This window comes from Salvelinus fontinalis, chromosome 21, assembly GCF_029448725.1.
Source record: "Salvelinus fontinalis isolate EN_2023a chromosome 21, ASM2944872v1, whole genome shotgun sequence".
NCBI classification, from domain to species: domain Eukaryota; kingdom Metazoa; phylum Chordata; class Actinopteri; order Salmoniformes; family Salmonidae; genus Salvelinus; species Salvelinus fontinalis.
In genome coordinates, this window is record NC_074685.1 from 10,019,990 (window position 1) to 10,043,680 (window position 23,691).

At 43.1% G+C, this 23,691-nt stretch overlaps 1 protein-coding gene across 1 annotated transcript; it reads left to right on the top strand.

Moving 5' to 3' along the window:
• Positions 1-4,518: 4,518 nt before the first annotated feature.
• On the top strand, positions 4,519-22,778 carry LOC129818138 (1-acyl-sn-glycerol-3-phosphate acyltransferase alpha-like). Its single transcript, XM_055873767.1, has 6 exons — positions 4,519-5,007; positions 12,645-12,778; positions 20,724-20,899; positions 21,244-21,339; positions 22,311-22,383; positions 22,552-22,778. Exons 1-6 carry the CDS (start codon positions 4,832-4,834, stop codon positions 22,716-22,718), a joined length of 822 nt encoding a protein of 273 aa, XP_055729742.1. The 5' UTR covers positions 4,519-4,831; the 3' UTR covers positions 22,719-22,778.
• Positions 22,779-23,691: the final 913 nt, after the last annotated feature.

Below are 23,691 nucleotides of genomic sequence, written 5' to 3' on the forward strand. Positions count from 1 at the left end.
CAAGATCTCACCCCGTGGGGTCAAAATGATCACAGAACGGTGAGCAAAAATCCCAGAACCACACTGGGGGACCTAGTGAATGACCTGCAGAGAGCTGGGACCAAAGTAACAAAGCCTACCATCAGTAACACACTACGCCGCCAGGGACTCAGACCCTGCAGTGCCAGACGTGCCCCACTGCTTAAGCCAGTACATGTCCAGGCCCGTCTGAAGTTTGCTAGAGAGCATTTGGATGATCCAGAAGAAGATTGGGAGAATGTCATATGGTCAGATGAAACCAAAATATAACTTTTTGGTAAAAACTCAACTCGTCGTGTTTGGAGGACAAAGAATGCTGAGTTGCATCCAAAGAATACCATACCTACTGTGAAGCATGGGGGTGGAAACATCATGCTTTGGGGCTGTTTTTCTGCAAAGGGACCAGGACGACTGATCCGTGTAAAGGACAAAATGAATGGGGCCATGTATCGTGAGATTTTGAGTGAAAACCTCCTTCCATCAGCAAGGGCATTGAAGATGAAACGTGGCTGGGTCTTTCAGCATGACAATGATCCCAAACACACCGCCCGGGCAACGAAGGAGTGGCTTCGTAACAAGCATTTCAAGGTCCTGGAGTGGCCTAGCCAGTCTCCAGATCTCAACCCCATAGAAAATCTTTGGAGGGAGTTGAAAGTCCGTGTTGCCCAGCAACAGCCCCAAAACATCACTGCTCTAGAGGAGATCTGCATGGAGGAATGGGCCAAAATACCAGCAACAGTGTGTAAAAACCTTGTGAAGACTTAGAGAAAACGTTTGACCTCTGTCATTGCCAACAAAGGGTATATAACAAAGTATTGAGATAAACTTTTGTTATTGACCAAATACTTATTTTCCAACATAATTTGCAAATAAATAAATAATAAATCCTACAATGTGATTTTCTGGATTTTTGTTTCTCATTTTGTCTGTCATAGTTGAAGTGTACCTATGATGAAAATTACAGGCCTCTCTCATCTTTTTAAGTGGGAGAACTTGCACAATTGGTGGCTGACTAAATACTTTTTTGCCCCACTGCATCTGGAGTCCCATAGGGTGGCGCACAATTGGTCCGGGTTTGGCCGGGATAGGCCGTCATTGTAAATAAGAATTTGTTCTTAACTGACTTGCCTAGTTAAATAAAGGCTAAATAAAAAATGACCCAACTATCAATTTAGATCACAGATACAGTACATTTTAAGTGACAATGCAGTGTAGTTACATTGTTCCCTTAGCTACTATAGTTGTATGACTAAGGATCTCTAGGGTGACACATGGTAATACCTGAGGCTACTAGACACTGCCCATTTCTCAGGTAGCCTGGTGGGTAGGTGCATTGGTCCAGTGACCAAAAGGTTGCTTGATCGAATCCCTGAGCTGACAAAGATGTTGATTAAGGCAGACACCTGCACGTGAAAGTTGATTAAGGCAGCCCCCCACATCTCTCTGATTCAAAGGGTTTGGGTTAAATGCGGAAGACACATTTTAGTTGAATGCATTCAGTTCTACAACTGGCTAAGTATCCCCTTTCCTTCTCTTTGACTTCAGTCTCTGTCATGTAAATGTCAGGCATTAGGTGACACTCCTATACATGTAGGCTACAGTTGCTCTCTGGTTTGATTATTGTGAAGTGAGAGAGTGATAAGTGCAGCGCACAATTGGCCCAGCGTTGTCCTGGTTAGGGGAGTTTGGCCGGGGTTGGCCATCATTGTAAATAAAAATGTGTTCTTAACTGATTTACCTAGTTAAATAAAGGTAAAACAAAAACAAAATAAGATCCAATGATAACTGTAGATTATTCAGGGAAACAGACATTACTGTAATAAACAGACATCCACAGTGGGACAAAAAAGTATTTACGCTATTAGAGTCCCACTTCGTTCTTGTAACTGAGCTGAAGACTTAAATGGGTTGTAGTTCATCTAATCTCCAGTAAGTAGAGACAGAGCACCTTAAATGATTGACAAAAATAGGGTCCAGGCTGATGATTCTCAACTCCACAATAAGAATTCTCAGCTAGGTACCGGGTTGATCTAACATGAGGAGAAGAAACTGGGGAAAAAACAACTCAGTTCAACATGCAAAATAAAACATGTATTGATACATAAGCAATAAACAACACTGTAATTTTCTACGGAAATCTTTGGGCTCTTGTCCAAAACCATAAACTATTTTCTAAGATGGAGTAGCCCTAAATATAAATCATTCAATAACTTTCTGAGGCTTCTTCCAATCAGATTACTGCAACTATTTACAATCAGATTACAGCAACTACTGATTTGATAAAAAACATAAAACAATGTTGACTTTGTAAATAATGACAGTGAATGACAATGATAATGAATCAATGGTGTTTTTCCAATTATGTTTTGTCTACTCCTGACACTGCAGGGTTACAGTTTCTGACTGACTAGAACAGTAGTAGTGGTATAGTAAGAATCACTGCAGTCACTCAGTGATTAATTATCTGGCCATGGTCCAAAGCGTCTCTAGTTAACAAACAGCAGATACACGTTCTAAAGCCTGAGGCACCAGGCAGGGCTAGATTACGCTCCTGGATTATCACAACTAATCCTGTTTTATCTGTAGTCTTAATCTGGCATATTGACACCTTAACATCTTGATCTATAAGAGGGATAAACGTGTAAATGTCTCTTCACTGTCAGAAATGCTTAAATCTGGTTACGCTTGGACCATAGCTGAAAAGGGTTTTGTTGCATACACACATGTTTGGCTATTCCGTTCATCTTCCTGCTTTTTCTTTTGAAGACCTCAAACCATCAGATCCATCTCGTTGAGTGTATTGAGTACTCCTGGCAGGGAGTCCACCAACATGTATTTCAGAGCGTCCTCAGTCCCACGGTGTGTGTGAGTCAAACATGAGTCATCCTGGTTCAGATGCCAATCAAAGTCTGTGTCATATGTTTAATACATTATTTATCCTACTTCAGACATGTCTAAAAGGACAGAACAAAAAAGATATTGTATATACAGTACCAGTCAAAAGTTTGGAAACACCTACTCATTCAAGGGTTTTTCTTAATTTTTTACTATTTTCTACAATGTAGAATAATAGTGAAGACATCAATGCTATGAAGTAACACATATGGAATCATGTAATAACCAAAAAAGTGCTAGACAAATCAAAATATATTTTATATTGAGATTTTCAAAGTAGCTACCCTTTGCCTTGATGACAGCTTTGCACAATCTTGACATTCTCTCAACCAGCTTCAACTGGAATGCTTTTCCATCAGTCTTGAAGGCGTTTCCACATATGGTGAGCACTTGTTGGCTACTTTTTTTCTTTCACTCTGCGGTCCAACTCATCCCAAACCATCTCAATTGGGTTTAGGTCTGGTGATTGTGGAGGCCAGTTCATTCTTCTTATTGGTGTCCTATAATAGTGTATTCTTTGCAGCAATTTGACCATGAAGGCCTGATTCACACAGTCTCCTTTGAACATTTGATGTTGAGATGTGTCTGTTACTTGAACTCTGTGAAGCATTTATTTGGGCTGCATTTTCTGAGGCTGATAACTCTAATGATCTTATCCTCTGCAGCAGAGGCAACTCTGGGTCTTCCTTTCATGTGGCGGTCCTCATGAGAGCCAGTTTCATCATAGCACTTGATATTTTTTGCGACTGCACTTGAAGAAACTTTCAAAGTTCTTGAAACTTTCCAGATTGACTGACCTTCATGTCTTAAAGATATTATGGACTGTCGTTTCTCTTTGCTTATGTAACCGATGTGAAATGGCTAGCTAGTTAGCGGTGGTGCGTGCTAATAGCCTTTCAAACGGTGACGTCACTCGCTTTGAGCCCATGAAGTAGTGGTTCCCTTTGCTCTGCAAGGGCCGCAGCTTTTGTGGAGCGATGGGTAACAATGCTTCGTGGGTGACTGTTGTTGATGTGTGCAGAGGGTCCCTGGTTCGCGCCCGGGTCGGGGTGAGGGGACGGCTGTAAAGTTAAACTGTTACATTGATGCTGTTGCTGCGGAAAAGGAGGAGGTCGAAAGGGGGGTGAATGTAACCGATGTGAAATGGCTAGCTAATTAGCGGTGGTGCGCGCTAATAGCCTTTCAAACGGTGACGTCACTCGCTTTGAGACCTTGAAGTAGTGGTTCCCCTTGCTCTGCAAGGGCCGCGGCGTTTGTGGAGCGATGGAGAGAGAGAGAGAGAGAGAGAGAGAGAGAGAGAGAGAGAGAGAGAGAGAGAGAGAGAGAGACGACAAATAACATGAGTTTTGATCTGAGTTTGGCCCCAGGCATCAACAGCAACATAATGCTTTTTTTCAATTAGATCAGCAGCCGTAGTCATTAGCTGGATATATAACTGCAGCCTGCAGGCTACCTCTGTTGAAACCGTAATGTTATTTAAAAAATATATTTTACAACTTATTTACCAGAAAAGATTAGTCAGAGTACAAAGCTTGCTCTTCTACATTCCCTACTTCTGGAAACCGTTACTACAGTATTTGCTTTGGGCTGGGCTGTCATCACTGAATGTGATCTGAGAGCGGTGACCGAGGAACCATATAAGGTGCAACCGGAAACAGAAAAAAACATCGAATTCCATGTCAATTTACCTTCGGAACCTCTACATGAGGCTGCCTTTCACCATTTTTGACTGAACAGTGTTGTCCACGAGTTATATTCATCTAGAGAACGAGTCGTGCACCACCGAAGTTGCACAAGTTGTGTGTTGCCTCTTGGCAGTTGTAATGTCAGTCGGTGCCACACAGTGCTGCTAATGCTTGCACAACATTAGCTAGCACCATCAGAGACTTTTGCTGGCAGTATCAGTGGAGGAATCAGTATGGATGCGCTCTTGGTGTTCCTACTGCTGCTGGTACCACTCCTGCTATGGACCAGCAGCACTTTTGTTTTTTATTTTAAAAAGTGTTTCTACGTGGCCTATATGATGATTTTGGCTGCGATTGCGATTCCGCTTAGTATTCTGAAAAGCGGCGGCAGGGACATCGAAAACATGAGGTAAGTTTCAGGTTGTACAACAACGCGAGCCGTGCATTGCTAGCTAACGTTTGCTCATGGGAATGGAAGATGGCTACAGTAGCTAGATAGCTTGCCAAACACTGAAATAATGCAACCATAACATCACCATTTGTTTCTACGTTCAGAAAAGCTATTTGCAGATATTTTCACCTATTCGTTGTTGTATTTTGTAACGGACTGCGAGATGGCTATCCAGCGGTTGGTAAGAAGGCTAGCTTCAATGCATTGCCAGATGTTTGGGACTTTCTGTACTTATCATGCGGCTAATGCTAGGTAGCTTGCTAACGTTGTCGTTACATATGGCATTCAGACATGGCCTCAGGGCCCGACATTTTCGTGGCTGGATACCAGGTCGAAACATAGATCCAACAGGCGTGTTTTTTTTCTTTGCACAGATGTAAACCAACAACTGCAAAAAATGCCACTTTAATCCATGCATTGTTGTCATCGATTTTGTGTCTCAAGTCTAAACAGGACCAAGACAAGATTGTTTTATTTTATCAGTTGGTTTAATGTCATTGGACACGGTACATTCAGGAATGTATTCAGACCCTTTGACATTTTTCAAAATGTTGTTGCTTACAGCCTTATTCAAAAATAGATTAAATAGTTTCCCCCCCCCCCCTCATCAATCTACAAACAATACCCCATAATGACATAGCAAAAACAGACATTTAGACAGTTGTACACATTTTATTCAGTTCGTCAAATCAGTTCCTCAAATGTCTTCAATTGACTTATATCCTTATATGAAATAACTCAGTAAAATCTTTTAAATGGTTGAGTTTTACATATTTGTAAGGTGTAAATCGCAATTAAAATCGCAATTGCAACATTTGGTTCAATATCATCCAGCCCTACATGGCATTGTGGAAATGCAAATTACAATGTATGAAGTTGAATTGAATAGCAATCAGAATGGAGAAATGCCCATTGAAATCACTTAGAATGTATGTGTTGCCACCAAAGGGTCACGCACTACTCCTAAAGATAATTTATATTCTAAAACTTAAAATACAGTTAAACACTGCCTTACTGCCATTTTTTTTAATACAGTGATATATTTTGGCCATATCGTCCAGCCCTATCTTAAACTGATGGATTTTTATTATTATTATGCAGATTAGATTTTCGCGTAGCGCGCACGTATACTCCAGGGGGTTATTAATATCGAATTGTTACTGTGCATGTAAAAGTACTTAATGAGTAACGTTAACTTGGCTATATACAAGGGGTACCAGGTATTATATCGATGTGCAGGGGTACGAGGTATTTGAGGTAGATACTGTATATACATATGACTAGGAATAGTGACATTAACCAGTAGTAGCAGTGTAAGTGGAACAAGGGTCTATGCAGATAGTCCGGGTAGCTATTTTGGTTAACTACTTAACTAACTATTTAGCAGTCTAATAGCTTGGAGGTAGAAGCTGTTTAGGATCCTGTTGGTTCCAGACTTGGAGCATCGGTACCGCTTGCCGTGCAGTAGCAGAGACAACAGTGTATGACTAGGGTGGCTGGAGTCTTAGTCTCACCCTAGTCATACACTGTTGTCTCTTATTTTTAGGGCCTTTCTCTGACACTGCCTGGTATAGAGGTCCAGGATGGCAGGGAGCTTGGCCCAGGGATGTACTGGCTCGTCCGCACTACCCTCTGTAGAGCCTTGCGGTCGGATGCCATGCAGTTGTGATACCAAGCGGAGATGCAGCCAGTCATCATGCTGTCATTGAAGCAGCTGTAGAACTTTCTGACGATCTGAGGGACCATGCACAATCTTTTCAGCCTCCTAAGGGTGAAGAGGCGTTGTCATGCCCTCTTCATGAATGTGTTAGTGTGTTTGGACCATGATAGATCCTTATTGATGTGGACAACGAGGAACTTGAAGCTTTCGAACCGCTCCACTACAGCCCTGTTGACGTGAATGAGGGCGTACTCGGCCCCTCCATTTCCTGTAGTCCACGATCGGCTCCTTTGTCTTGCTGACGTTGAGGGAGAGGTTGTGGTGCCAGGACAACTGCCAGGTCTCTGACCTTCTCCCTATAGACTCTCATCGTCGTCAGTGATCAGGCCTACCACTGTCGTGGGTGAACATGGAGTACAAAAGGGGATTAAGCACGCACCCCTGAGGGGCCCCCGTGTTGAGGGTCAGCATGGCGGATGTGTTGTTGCCTACCCTTACCACCTGGGGGTGTCCTGTCAGGAAGACCAGGATCCAGTTGTAGAGGGAGGTGTTTAGTCCCAGGGTCCTTAGCTTAGTGATGAGCTTAGAGGGCACTATGGTGTTGAACGCTGAGCCATAGTCAATGAACAGCAATCTCACGTAGGTGTTATTTTTATCAAAGTTGGAAAGGGCAGTGTGGCGTGCAATATTGATTGCGTCATCTGTGGATCCGTTGGGGCAGTATGTGAATTGGAGTGGGTCTCGAATGATGCTGTTGATGTGAGCCATGAGCAGCCTTTCAAAACATTTCATGGCTACAGATGTGAGTGTTAAGGGTCCATAGCCATTTAGACAGGTTACCTTTGCATTCTTGGGCATAGGAACTGTCAGTCAACTGGTCTGCAGGCCAGGGGGATTGGGACATATTTTACTGTGGCTAGTGAGACATGGCCGGTTGGACACAATAAGAGAGGAGTGGGGGTCAGATTGTCCCTCGCTTTCAGAGTCGTGTTACCGACTGGTTGTAACTTATCTCTTCCGAAAGGTCCCCTAGAAATCAATGTACGTCTTCTCCAGCCTTGTGCTGCCTGTTGTCCTTTATGTTAGTGATAACACAACTGGCAGACTGACTTGGCTCAGGTTCAGTGCTTTTGGAATAACAACTGTTTCACAGCCATGTGTTCAGACCAGAAGTATTGGCTGTGGTGTCATGTTGCACCTGGCAGTATTCTCTCTTAACCCAAAGGTTTTCTGCAGCTGGCCCCTTTTCACAGTCGCCAACAAGTGTGTGTGTGTGTTTGCATGTGTGTGAGAGACAGAGAGATTGAGTGTGTGAGGGAGCGTGTGGGAAGAAGTGTAAGATGGAGATCCAGACACACAGTGACACAGACTGAGAGGGGGCAGGCCATATTAGAAAGAGTTGACTGATTCAACACGGAAGGATAGCACAGCTTGTCACGGTCATCTACCCTCAAATTGCTAGTGAGAACTGGGACTCTTCCAAAACCACTCTGTGTGAATGACCCTGGTTTACAGCCCCAGGTCAAACACCCACTCAATGCTTATTGTCTTTGAAAGCCTATAGGTTGGCCATGTTTTCCTGACAAACTAGTGCCGGTGTGTTGAGCATTATCACATGGCAAAAGGCATTTCTAGCAATTATTCTAGAATGAGACTGTTTTTGTAGTCATTTTATTCTCAGCCAGGACAGCGATGGCACTGTCTACATCCCTGTAGGAATGTTGCTGCAAGATTCCAACCTGAATCGTCACAGAGTTTTGGGATGGAAACAAATGAGATTTAGACACTGCTCAAGGGGAATGTCTTATAGATGTCAATGGTACTACAGACCTGTCAGTGCTAGTGAACCATGATGTGCTATGTAGTGTATTGCAGTGTGCTGTCAACTCTTTTCTCTGGGTTATGTCAACTGTCTCTCGGACTGCTTAGACTGGAACTTTGCACGTTTTTCTTTTGAAACTGGAACAATACTTTGGGATAGATTTGAGGTCACCCTGACCTTGCTCAATTAATATTTAAAACGCTTTGTGAAACACTTAAACAGTAAAGACTTTTGTCGAAGATAATGTTGGCTTTGCTCGTTTTGAAATTGTTCAAAACAAGGGTTAAAATGTGTCTTTTAGAGAGCAGTCATGCAATGACATTCAGGAGGAAACTGACAACCTAAACGCGATCATTAGAGGATAACCTTTGTGATATGTCAGTTGTTGACATTGCGATTGCAACTGAATTTAAGGCAATTTTCTTCCTCTTTACGACTGTGCTGTATGTAGTCTAATAAGAATAGCAGCTTGCCTGTCGATAGAGGCCTTGCACAATCACGCATGCTTTTGTACAAGATTGGACGGTTTTATCGTTGTGATAGTGAGGAGATAGTGTTTTTATTCGGGTTTAAAGATCATATTTTGACATGCAGATCCAGTCTCTAGTATGCACTCATTGCACTCTACACTCATTCTTGTGACTTGAGTGGTGTTTGTCGTATTCTAAACCCACACAGGGAGGGGCCAGTGGAGAATAAAGTGGACAGTATGCTGAACACTAGACTGGAGTAAACAGAACCACACACTTCTTCATCGTTTAGGGACAGAGGCTCTAGTCTTCCAGTAATGAAGGCCATCTGTTAGAGAGCATGCGCTGCTAGCTTTGTGTCCCGGACAGATCTGGGCGTTTATGCTATGGCTGCCTTGCCCTCCTCTCTTCAGCATGATTGTTATTGCTTTCCTGATAGAGAGCCTCAGCCTACCTTAAACTAAGATACATAGTCTGTTTTTCTCATTACTGACATCTCAGGCCGGTCTACTTTGTGTAGAACTAAATAGTATTAGGGTACAAGTAGACATAACATTGTGTTTATGATTAAATACCATTGCCTATGGTGTAGTACAGGCTATCATTATTCATATGTTACGTAGGATAGGCTATTTTATAACTGACCCAAACTCTAAGAGAACGATTTCTTTCCACTTATGGTTGTAAGAACAAGAACAGTCTAACCATGCTATTGTATGTGACGGGGAGTTTAACCATGCTATTGTATGTGACGGGGAGTCTAACCATGTTATTGTATGTGATGGGGAGTCTAACCATGTTATTGTATGTGATGGGGAGTCTAACCATGCTATTGTATGTGATGGGGAGTCTAACCATGTTATTGTATGTGATGGGGAGTTTAACCATGCTATTGTATGTGATGGGGAGTCTAACCATGTTATTGTATGTGATGGGGAGTCTAACCATGCTATTGTATGTGATGGGGAGTCTAACCATGCTATTGTATGTGATGGGGAGTCTAACCATGCTATTGTATGTGATGGGGAGTCTAACCATGCTATTGTATGTGATGGGGAGTCTAACCATGCTATTGTATGTGATGGGGAGTCTAACCATGCTATTGTATGTGATGGGGAGTCTAACCATGCTATTGTATGTGATGGGGAGTCTAACCATGCTATTGTATGTGATGGGGAGTCTAACCATGTTATTGTATGTGATGGGGAGTCTAACCATGTTATTGTATGTGATGGGAAGTTTAACCATGCTATTGTATGTGATGGGGAGTTTAACCATGTTATTGTATGTGATGGGGAGTCTAACCATGCTATTGTATGTGATGGGGAGTCTAACCATGCTATTGTATGTGATGGGGAGTCTAACCATGCTATTGTATGTGATGATCAGGGTTTCCATTAGCTGACAATCGCCGGCTTTTGGCTGAAAATTTTAATAAAATGAGAAGTCGATTTGAAATAAAACTGTTGCTGGCCAAAATCCTGTTGCAAATTAAGGCTTTTTATTAATTGATGGAAATACCAGTCAATATAAATACATTTGATCGTCATGCTTATTGGTCTAAAGGTTCATTTAGTGGAATTAAATTGGCCTGTGTGTATTTGTTACTCATCATGTATCTTATTTCTCCATCTCAACTATAACATGCGCACAGCATACAAATCAGAGCCTATTTTGAGGGAGATTTCTCCTGCAACTTCTCAGCTGGGTGCTACTGAAGTAAAATGTGCTTATCAGCACGTCACAAACCACTTTACAATGTGAGCTGGCGGAAGTATGCTTTTTGAAAACATACTTAATTGTTTGAAACCTGAATGTTTTATTTTATATTATGAGGCTTGCCTTGCTTCAAAGTAGCCTATAGGCAGAATCTGACCATGGAGGCAATGATTTCATAAAGACCTCATAGGCAGTGAGTGAGTTTCAAGTTTGGGGAAGCTTACAATTTATCCTACCATTTTCTACCGTTCTGTGTGCCAGTTATGATTTTCATATGTGCATTTACTTCGAAAAGTTTCATTTCAATAATAACGTTCTCAAAATCATTTTCATCAATTTAATTCAGACTTTTATGATTAACCACATAAGTCAACTAATGTTTGATCACCAGCTTCTGCCATATGGACACTGATACACCGTGATCCATTGGCGGCTAAAGAAATGAGCGCATGGAACTCATTGTCCATAGGTCAATGCAGCAGTAGACCTATAACTTCCACTGCTTTTTCACACTGAGGATTGGCGATTATCGATGGGGAGATTGTTGGAAAGTTTTTTTCAAATAGCATAATGTGAGGAACTACACTTTTAATATACACTACATGGCAAAAGTATGTGGACACTTACTCGTCGAACATCTCATTCTGAAATCATTGGCATTAATATGGAGTTGGTCCCCCCCTTGCTGCTATAAGTCTCTACTCTTCTGGGAATGCTTTCCACTAGATGGAACATTGCTGCAGGGACTTGCTTCCATTCAGCCACAAGAGTTAGTGAGGTCGGGCACTGATGCTGGGAGATTAGACCTGGCTCGCAGTCGGCGTTCCACTTCATGCCAAAGGTTTCCGATGGGGTTAAAGTCAAGGCTCTGTGCAGGCCAGTCAAGTTCTTCCACACCGATCTCAACAAACCGTTTCTGTAATGACCTCGCTTTGTGCACGGTGACATTGCCATGCTGAAACAGGAAAGGGCCTTCCCCAAACTGTTGCCACAAAGTTGGAACCACAGAATCAGCTAGAATGCCATTGTATGGTGTTGTGTTAAGATTTCCCTTCACTAGAACTAAGGGGCACGAACCATGAAAAACAGCCCCAGACCATTATTCCTCCTCCCCAAACTACAGTTGGCATTTAGGCAGATGGCGTTCTCCTATCATCCGCCAAACCCAGATTTGTCCATCGGACTGGCAGATGGTGACGCGTGATTCATTACTCCAGAGAACGCATTTCCACTGCTCCAGAGTCTAATGGTGGCGAGCTTTACACCACTGCAGCTGACGCTTTGCGCATGGTGATCTTAGGCTTGTGTGCGGCTGTTCGGCCATGGGAATGCATATTAATGAAGCTCCCGACGAACAATTCTTGTGCTGACGTTGCTTTCAGAGGCAGGCAGTCTGTAGTGAGTGCACTCGTCGGTCCTGTTCTGTGAACTTGTGTGGCCTATCACTTCGCGGCTGAGCCGTTGTTGCTCCTAGATGTTTCCACTTACAGTTGACCAGGGCAGCTCTAGCAATGCAGACATTTTACGAACTGTTGGAAAGGATGGCATCCTATGACGGTGCCACGTTAAATCACTGAACTCTTCAGAACGGGCCATTCTACTGCCAATGTTTGTCTATGGAGACTGCTCGGCTGTGCTCGATTTTATACACCTGTCAGCAATGGTGTGGGCTGAAATAGCCAAATCCACAAATTTCAAGGGGTGTTCACATACACAAAATGTGTATATGTAGTGTAACTAGCCTACTCATTGTGATTAGGAGGTAGTCAGTCTGCTCACCTGATGATCACGGACTGAGCAGAACTGATGCTCTGAAACACTGCCTTTAATGTCTTTGTTTTGTTTCTAGTCACACCGTTTGACACTGAAATGGTTTTCAAATAAAGATTGAATTAATTGTTGTTGTTACTTCCTTGGTTCCCAGGGTGATCCGCGCTCTGGTTCGTCACGTGAAGTACTTCCTGGGTCTGAGGTTTGACGTGAGCGGCTTGGAACACCTGCAGACAGAGGGACCCTACGTCATCATCTCCAACCACCAGAGCTCCCTGGACGTACTGGGTAGGAGACACACACGGATGGATGAACGGACCGACACACTCACAGATACACACACACACACACACACACACACACACACACCACTTTTGAATAGGATCGAGGTGTTTCCCTGGCCTCTGAGTCTCTTCCCTCTTGTATTGAATGCAAACACTGGGTTTCTCTCTTCTCACTAACTCCACCTTACCTTCTATAGCTCACTTCCTAAGGGAATCTTCTAGTAATGGTTTGAGTGCTGCCAGTCAGAGCACTCTCCTCCTCTCTCAGAATATAGTGGGTATTGATAGGCATGGTTTCAGTGGGCGAAGACTGACAACTGTCAGTTGGAATAGCATCACACAAGCTCCGATCACTGACATGGCTGTTTAAGTCTAAACCCAACACCGACTGTGTATCCTAACTCTAGGGCTAGACTGGTGCATGTAATCAATCAATAGCACTATTTTAAGATGGTGTATTTTGCAAATAATGTGGTTACAGATGTTTGACATTATATTGATCCATGCCTTTCTCTAAACTGCATTATGCTTGGCACCAGAGGATTGTGCAGCACGAGCCTTAATTTGTGCCATGAGGCTGACTGGCTGTATTTAGTTATTGAATGCAGAATGTGTTATGCATTTTCACATCGATATTGATCATCTTTGGTATCCCCTCATGGGAGATTTTGTTTACATTGTAAAGGTCTTTGAATGAAATGTCTATTCAGAGAGTTGGTCAGTCAGTCTCTCCCACCATGCTGGTCAGTGAGCAGAGGATAGGAATTCTTAGTATGTCTCCTACTGGATACTCATAGGGCCTAGGTTGTGTTCTTAGTGTGTCACATTGATTTAAGTGTGTGTGTGTGGGGGGGGGTTAACTAACAACTAGCTGGAGGAGTCAGTGTGTATGTGTCTTGGTGGTGACTGAGTGATATGAGCTGGCTGCAAGCCAGGAGACTGACAGCAGGAATGTAAGGGAGGGGGAGCGAGCGAGGGAGGGAGGGAGCGAGCGTGTGGGAGAGAAGGTGATTGTGTCTGACAGCTGGAGGGAGAGAAGGAGTGTGACATTGAGGGAGAAGGAGAGAGGTGCTTCATTAGAACTGAGAACACACCGCAGGAGGCTGATGGCTGATCTAGGGTCGGAGTTACCATACCAACCTCCCATAATAGATCATCTACTGAACTACTGCTCCACCCGCTGATCCCAATCCTCATGAACAACCCCGACCTTCTGTCCCTAGCTTCGCACCCCATGAACAACCCCGGCTTACTGTCCCTAGCTTCGCACCCCATGAACAACCCCGACCTTCTGTCCCTATCTTCGCACCACATGAACAACCTGTCTTACTGTCCCTAGCTTCGCACCCCATGAACAACCCCGGCTTACTGTCCCTAGCTTCGCACCCCATGAACAACCCCGACCTTCTGTCCCTAGCTTCGCACCCCATGAACAACCCCGACCTTTTGTCCCTAGCTTCGCACCCCATGAACAACCCCGACCTTCAGTCCCTAGCTTCGCACCCCATGAACAACCTGGCTTACTGTCCCTAGCTTTGCACCCCATGAACAACCCTGACCTTCTGTCCCTAGCTTCGCACCCCATGAACAACCTGGCTTACTGTCCCTAGCTTCGCACCCCATGAACAACCCCGACCTTCTGTCCCTAGCTTCGCACCCCATGAACAACCCCGACCTTCTGTCCCTAGCTTCGCACCCCATGAACAACCCCGACCTTCTGTCCCTAGCTTCGCACCCCATGAACAACCCTGACCTTCTGTCCCTAGCTTCCCTCCTCATGAACAACCCTGACCTTCTGTCCCTAGCTTCCCTCCTCATGAACAACCCCGGCCTTTTGCCTCTATCTTCTCTCTGCTCCTGGCCTCAAAGAGCACTTTGTTGGGCCAACTGGGTTGACAGGACACCAAAACAAACAACCATCCAGACACATGCCAGCGATACAGACCAGACTCGCTCAAATGATCAATACACTACTGATTACATTGGCTACAGACAACTCTCTAGGGCTCACCCTATTTAGTCGACTGTTTGGTGGATAGGCTGTTGGGCCCAGACTTTTTTTAGTCGGGTAGTTGTTAAAATTATAATTTTTTGATTGACACCTGTCTGTGGACTAATCCATTGTGTAGGCCACGGGGATGGCTCACCAGTAGTACAGGTACCGTTAATTCCCATTTCTAATTACAATGTTTGTTTGGTTGCCGCTAGCGCCACGCTGATCCTAGACAGGCTAGGCTACACGCGTTTTACACAACCTAGGCTACACGCGTTTTACACAACCTAGGCTACACGCGTTTTACACAACCTAGGCTACACGCGTTTTACACAACCTAGGCTACACGCGTTTTACACAACCTAGGCTACACGCGTTTTACACAACCTAGGCTACACGCGTTTTACACAACCTAGGCTACACGCGTTTTACACAACCTAGGCTACACGCGTTTTACACAACCTAGGCTACACGCGTTTTACACAACCTAGGCTACACGCGTATTACACAACCTAGGCTACACGCGTTTTACACAACCTAGGCTACACGCGTTTTATTTCATTCCATTTAATAGTTGTCAATTTATGAATTGTTTAGTTTTGGAGCGCTCCTCTCAATGTTGAGTAAGGAAGCGCACCTGATTATGCGCAGAAGTAGGCCTAGGCTACCTAGCCTGCGCGCAAATGTATGTTTATAGATGTGCCCATTTGGGGATCTGATAATATTTCTGAGTGTCTTGACTCACCAACACTAATGAGCTGTGGCGCTTCTCAACTCAAAGTAATTTCTTCTTCACATCAAACGGCAAGTAAACAAAGTATGTTTTTACATCCATTGAGAATGACAATAGTTCCTCAATGTAGCCTATTTGAACCTTTCCAGCCCTCTCCCTTTCGATAACCACTCAGGGTGAAAGGGGAAAAGAAAGTCCTGCTCTGATCTGGTGGAAAGTCATGAGACCTACCTGTTTTCTTCTTATCCCTTGCACTAATAGCCTACAGCTGTGTGTCTGGATCTCACTGGCACTGGAAAATCTGAGGTTCCAGAATATTCTATACAATGCTGCAAGTTTGTTAGTGCAAGCTTGTGGCTGGACCAATTTGATAGTTAATACAATGCTTCTTGTTCCTTGCAGACAGGCCATGAGGTGATTTATTTTTATCAGGATATTTTCTATCTGTAGGCTGCATTGTTTTTATTTGTTGGCTTTATATAGGCAATCTTTCATAGTTTCATAGGCAATAAGTTACTTTTAGATAGAATTTGTATTAATCACATGACAATGATTTTGAGATACAAAGACTTTAATGTAAAGAAATTAAACTGTTCCACGAATATGTTCACATGAAAATCATAACTGGCACACAGATCGATAGAAATGGTAAGCAGGGATGCAAACTAGTAATCTTTTCGGTGAAATTTGCCATTTTGAATCCAAATTTGGTGACCTACGTGAATCGTGTAGATCCGATGAGAAAAGTTCGGGGGGGGGGGGGCTTTGGATCACTACTGGCTGTAAGCGAACGAGTGATGCGCGTATGTAAGCGAACGAGTGATGCGCGTATGTAAGCGAACGAGTGATGCGCGTATGTAAGCGAACGAGTGATGCGCGTATGTAAGCGAACGAGTGATGCGCGTATGTAAGCGATACTGTCTGTATCCAAGGCTCGGCCAATCCTTCACATAACAGAATGCAGCACGCGACTGAAGAGAGAAGATACAAACAATTTGCTAATTACAGAATCAGCGAGCGCTCTGGAAAGACAACAGTCGGTTGTAAAGGCAGTTTGCCGAACGATAACAGAGGTAGGTGAGAAGCCTGACCATGGAGACGGGGGTGAGAAGATGATGAAGAGTACTTCATGAGCTGTAACCGAAAAACAACTGGCATTTGGAAAGTTTGAGGTTATGGAGAAAGTGTGGTGGAACAATATTGTTAGCATTGTTAAGTATCTTGCTATAGTAGCTGGATCAAATTCTCTGTTAGCTAGCCAGAGAAAATTAGCTGGCTAATATAGTCCGACAGCTAGCTAGCTAACGTTACAACGTCAGATGAGCTAACGTTAGTAACCTAACCAATTTGCTATACTATTAACGTTAACTGGTATACAACTCCTTGCCGTTCCTCAAGTTAACGCATTAGTTGCTTCCTGCCTGGACCCTGGCAATCTGTGTAAAATGTTAACTAGTTAACGAACTAGCTACTATCTGTGAACTAATGTTTTGCCTCTACAGTATTTGGTTAATTTTCAGAATGAGAGCATTAGGTGAAAATGAGGTCGTTGCTTGTTAAACAAGTGGATTCAGGGATAACGTGTAGCTGGAGCTGGGCCTGGCTTATGCTGGATGCCAATAGAGGTGAAAGAAACACCACACACTTTCCCTCTTTCAATATAGTGGATAAAAAGGGGTATGCCCGGTGTACTCTCTCCCTGAAAGATCAATTATGCCAACAAAGGGTATCATGCTCTACTGGCACATTGTACACTTTCTACCTGTGGACATCTGTTGTACAATGTAATAACGTGCAGTGTAGCCCAAAGATATTGCTTTTGTTTTTTTGAACTTGAAAGTAACACCTTTGGGATTTGAGGGGGATTATTACATTTTTTAGTCAGTGAATGTTATTTTTGCATACATGTAGCCTTGTGCACTTGATCGATGTCTATAGTGGCCACTATAATAGAGCAAAAATGGAATACCTGTTTGTTTCATTCAATTTCTACTTTTAAGATGTTTTTTCCCCAAGTGCAGTATTTAGATGTGTGTGTGTGTGTGTGGTCACAAACATTCTATTAAAGGCTGTCATGTCTAACTGCAATATTACTGTGTTTGTTTGTCAAGACTTGTGTCATTTGCAGTGAAGTCTAGGCAACAAATGACATTGGATTGCTTTCCTTAATTTTTTTTAGCTGTGAGTTAGGTTCACATTAACCACTTTTATGTTACACACAGACTGATCATGTACACCGTATTCTTTGTTTAATTAGTTAAAACCTGGGATTTGTTTGCATGTTTCAGTGCAAAAAAAGTGTCACCTTTTTGGGCCCTCACCAGTTTGCATCCCAACTTAAAGCATCAGACAAGTGCCGTAGCCTACATATAGTTGATTTACACCGCTGGTGTAGCCTATAGTGCGTTGTCGAACAAACCTACGTTATTCATTATTTTCCATAAAACACACATCCCCTCGTTGATAATCCCTTACATATTCCAGACTTTGACATCGCTCCTTCTGATGTTTCTTAATTTCTTTTTTATTTGGGGGATTTGTTTGTATTCTTAGATGTTACTGCACTGTTGAAGAAAGACACATAAGCATTTCGCTGCACATTTTGATAATATGTGTACACGACCAATAACATTTTGATTAATTTGTTTTAAAGGCCCAAGTCTAATCAGACCACTGTGCATTAACCTGTTTTGGCTGCAGCCCGACGTCGGTACACTTATGACAACATCCAGCTCAAGTGCAGGGCGCGAAATTCAAAATATATATTTTTTAAATATTTAACTTTCACACATTAACAAGTCCAATACAGCATATGAAAGGTACACATCTTGTGAATCAAGCCAACATGTCCGATTTTTAAAATGTTTTACTCGGAAGACACAATGTAAATCTATTAGCTAACCACGTTAGCAAAAGACACCACTTTTCTTACTCCATCAGTTTTTTACTCCATCAGTAGCTATCACAAATTCGACCAAATAAAGATATAAATAGCCACTAACCAAGAAACAACTTCATCAGATGACAGTCTGATAACATATTTATTGTATAGCATATGTTTTGTTCGAAAAATGTGCATATTTCAGGTATAAATCATAGTTTACATTGCAGCTACAGTCAGAAATTGCACCGAAAGCAGACAGAAAAATTACAGACACCAACGCCAAATAACTAAATACTCATCATAAAACATTTCTGAAAAATACATAGTGTACAGCAATTGAAAGACAGGCATCTTGGGATTCCAGACAATATTTCCGATTTATCAAGTGTTTTACAGCGAAAACACAATATAGCGTTATATTAGCGTAGCCACAATAGCCAGAAACACTTGGGCGCCGACGACCAGTTCACATGCATGACAGATATTAGAAATAGCATCATAAAATGTTTCTTACTTTTGGTGATCTTCCGTCAGAATGTTGGACAAGGTGTCCTTTGTCCAGAACAGTCGTTGTTTGGATCTGGAACGGCAAATTTCCCTCTTGATTTAGCATGGGCACTTGCCAAGTGGCACCGATCTCTCCAACGTCAACAAAGTCAGAGAACGGAACATGGCAAAACTCCCGAAAAAAGTTCAATAATCTGATTAAACTATATTGAAAAAACAACATACTTTACGATGATATGGTCACATGTATCAAATAAAATCTAAACCGGAGATGTTAGTCGTCCATAACGACAGCTAAACAGAAGGCAAATCCATGTCCCCTTTCGCGCGCTCCAGAAACAGGAAATGGACGGTCATGTCATACAAAGAGCTTTAATTCCACCTCAGACCAAGATAAACACGAAATTTCTTCTCTCACCGCCTCTTGACAACCAGGGGAAGGTGTATGAAGTGCACGTATACTAATACGTATCATGCCCATGTATAGGCAGGAAGTTGAACAGAGCATCGATTTCTGACATTCCACTTCCTGGTCAGGAAATGTGCTGCAGAATGAGTTCTGTTTCACTCAGAGAAATAATTCAAACGGTTTTAGAAACTAGAGTGTTTTCTATCCAATAGTAATAATAATATGCATATTGTACGAGCAAGAATTGAGTACGAGGCCGTTTTGAAATGGGCACGATTTAACTGGCTACTCAATACTGCCCCTTGCAGCCATAAGAAGTTAAAGGCCTAACACGGAACCCAAACCGGCTGGGTGCGTGCGCAATCGTGCATACATTTATTTTGTCCCTCTACACCAAACGCGATCAGGCCACGCAGGTTAAAATATCAAAACAAACTCTGAACCAATTACATTTAATTTGGGGACAGGACGAAAAGCATTAAACATTTATGGCAATTTAGCTAGTTAGCTTGCACTTGCTAGCTAATTTGTCCTGGGATATAAACATTAAGTTGTTATTTTACCTGAAATGCACAAGGTCCTCTACTCTGACAATTAATCCACACAAACGGTCAACCAAATTGTTTCTAATCATCTCTGCTCCTTCCAGGCTTTTTCATCTTTGAACTTATATGGTGATTGGCATCTAAAATTTCATAGTATTACCACGACGACCGGCAACACAGTTTGTCTTTCAATCACCCACATGGGTATAACCAATGAGGAGATGGCACGTGGGTACCTGCTTCTATAAACCAATGAGGAGATGGGAGAGGCAGGACTTGCAGCGCGATCTGCGTCAGAAATAGAAAGGACTTCTATTTTAGCCCTTGGCAACGCAGACGCTCGCGATCAGTTTGGGTGCAATAATTGAATAACATAGATTTCTAAATGTATTTTGCATCGCTCGCACAAGCGACGTGAGCGGTGTAGTCAGGGTATTGGTCTCATTCCAAATCATTCAGTGGTGTCAATGAAATCATTGTGGAAAACTGTTAATTCATTTACATGCATGGTTGGTTCTTAAGTTTTAGATTCAACCAAACATGATGAAGATTTCATACAGATGAAATATCCCAGCAATCAGATCTTAAAGATCCTTGAATGCTTCATTTACACAGGCAGCCCAATTTTTATATTTTTTCACTAATTGGTCTTTTGATCAATCAAAACACATCTTTTCACATCAGCTCTTTTTCAGTGCTGATCTGAGTGGTCCAAATACTAATTAGTGAAGAAAATATTGGGCTGCCTGTGTAAATGCCTGACAGATCTAATAGGCTTGATCCTATCATTTAACAGATCCTCTCAAAGATCATGTTCTCCCTCAGGTCTAATGGAGGTCCTGTAACAGATCCACTAACAGATCCTTTCCAACCCCCAGGTCTAATGGAGGTCCTCCCAGATCGCTGCACCATGGTTGCCAAGAAGGAGCTGGTGTACGCTGGCACTGTGGGCATCGTGTGCTGGCTGGGCGGCATCGTCTTCATCAACCGCAAGAAGACAAGAGACGCCAAGAGTGTCATGGCCGATGCTGCCAAGACCATGCTGGATGACCAGGTAATTCAACAGGACAAACCTATTGGACCGGATTAATTCGGAAACCCGTGCTGTGCTCTGGAGCCTTCCAATCTAAAGACTAACTCCATTCTGAAAGCCCAATAATGTATGATAGGGAGTGACATACTGTTAGATCATAAGACTTTGAACAACAAATGAATTTCATTCCCAAGCCAGTATATCCTGAAACTTAACCCAAGTTTGAATACTTGATTTGATTTGTTTTTTTTCTATGTTTATTTCTGGTTTAGTGTCTAGACCTTTCTCCACCACTGATATTTAAATACTGTTTCCATGCTTCCACATAGGCCTCACCTTTGCCCCCTAACCTTTGCCCCCTGTAGATCCGTCTGTGGGTGTTCCCGGAGGGTACGCGGAACCAGAGGGGCGACCTGCTGCCCTTCAAGAAGGGAGCCTTCCACCTGGCAGTGCAAGCGCAAGTGAGCCACAGGGCCGTGTGTGTGCGTGCATGCCTCTATTCCAGTGTTCACAAGGGGGACCTAACAACCGAGCATGGATACTGACTGAACATCATATGAATTGCAGAGGACATTTTTACTACCTTTGGCATAGATGGAAGACAAAGAGAGCCAGAGTAAGAGAGACTGAGAGAAGCAAAGCCCGAGGGAGCAATACAGTGGGAGAGAGAGACCCAGAGAGCCTAATGGAAAGGGTTTCTAAGGTTAAAGATGGAGGGTGATATAGGATGGGTGTTGGGGAGAATGAAAGACTGAGGGAGGGAGACGGGTGACATAAATGTAAAGAACAACGTTACATGAAACAGAGCCAGACCGACACCGCAGGTTCACTCCAGGTTATGAGGTGTCGAAGTGTGTGTGTGTTTATTGTACAGTTTGTCTGTGTAGCCTGTATTCAATGTAGACCTTGTGCGCCTGCATGCGCAAAGGTTGTGTGTAGATGTGTATCAGTGGATAAATCTGAGAAACAGACGGAACACAGTAACCAAGACCTGCTGGTCCATATTAACTAACACAGAAATGTCTGAGGGTCAACTCAAAACCCTAATCCGTATAGTAGATCTCTGCAGAATGGTGTATATTTGTGTTTCCCATATCATTAACACATGACTTGTGCTCCAATGCAGAGCTAACGATATCTCTAGGTAGGGCTGGAGGAGATGGTGCATGTGCGTGCGTGCCCATAGATATGTGTACAGACAGTCTGTGTAGGCCAGTCAGCCATGCATGTCTTTGTCTGTGTGTTCATGTTTGTCTTTGTCTTGCCTGAGGGAGGGAAGCATCCTTAAAAAGTAGATTATACTTGTTGGTTTGTGATCTTGGAAAAAATAATGGTATTTTGGTACCCTGGGCTTAAATCGAATGTGGAACGAACTGTCATGGTAATTCTATTTCTTGCTTTTCTCTCTTTCTTGCTTCTGTCTCTGTTCCAGGCTCCTATCATTCCCATCGTGTTCTCCTCCTACAGTAACTTCTATCTACGGAAAGAAAAGCAGTTCAACTCAGGTACAGATGTTTGTAGTTCATATTGAAAAGGGGTTATCCAGCTACTCTTGACGTTAATGGTTCATGATATTATTTATCGAAAGAAGTTGTCCTTTGCTTCCATGCAGACACGATGATGAGGGTTGTTGTGATGATATTGGTGTTTATGCTATGCTATGCTCTAACAAGGGACCATCACACTGAAGATCCTTCCGAAGATTGAGACGAAGGGCATGACGTCAGACGACGTGGCCGACCTCTCCGACAAGTCCTACGACCTCATGCGCTCCGTCTTCCTAGACATCTCTGGCTCTGCCCCCGTAACCCAGAGCAACGGGCCCTCCTTCCACCACTAAACATGAACAACCTCCCTCCTCATTTTCCTGTCCAAGACACCAAACTCCCCCCCCCCCCCCCCCCCCTCTTCTCTCCCCTCCACATAGTCCCAGCTCCCTACCTTCCTACTTACAAATTAAGTCAAATATATTGGCACCCTCGCACTTTACAATGGCGCAGAATGTTCTGTTTTCAAAACTGGTTGAATGGCTGTCTTACCCTTAAGGCACCTGCAACTTACCACGGGTGAGAGAAATGAAATGACACCGAAACAAGACAATTGCTTCCAACCAACCAAATTAATTTTTAATAATTTAGTTCAGGCAATCTTTTTTTACTTTTGAAGTGAAAAATCTCAATTTTAGAAGAAGAAAAATGTATTGGTCCTGTGCAGTTGTAAATCAAACAAATACATGTGTGTACACCAAATGTTTTTAAAATGTCAACTTATCTTAAAAGACATAGTGAATCGTGTAAGGGTGCCAATATATTTGAGTGTATCTCTACCAGGACAGAACGCACACATCGGGTCTACGTCATGAACTCTTCTCTGTTTTCTGATGTGTTGGCCTGGTCCAGGTTGGTTCCTGGTCTGACCCAGCCTAGTACATTCCAGCCCTGACCTATCACTGCAGCAGCTCTGTTTGATCTGCAGGTTAGAATGGTATGGATGTGATGTGGGTTCATCATGCATTCCTTTTGGATAGCTCTGTTGTTCACCATTTGTTTTGTTTATCTGTTTTTAAGTGGCTTTATGTTTGTCTGATTTTATGGCAGTAGTTGTGCTTTCGCTTGTTTCCCGCTCCTTTCCTCCGGCTTGACTTTAGATTTTCGTAAATGTCGCCAGTGGATATTTATACCTTCTGGTGCTGCCTAACCTTTTTTCTTAATGCGCTCTCAGACACGCACAACACACAACCACCCTGCTTTAACATGCACACACAAGTTCCCCCTGTTCAACACCACATCCCACCCAACCCCAGTGTATCCTCC

Bases quoted from the DNA above. Each gene is read 5' to 3' on its own strand.
- LOC129818138 (XM_055873767.1), top strand. From the start codon at position 4,832: ATGGATGCGCTCTTGGTGTTCCTACTGCTGCTGGTACCACTCCTGCTA. The intron at 12,779-20,723 runs GTAGGAGACACA...TCCAACCCCCAG, and splicing joins GAGCTCCCTGGACGTACTGG to GTCTAATGGAGGTCCTCCCA. The intron at 20,900-21,243 runs GTAATTCAACAG...TGCCCCCTGTAG, and splicing joins AGACCATGCTGGATGACCAG to ATCCGTCTGTGGGTGTTCCC.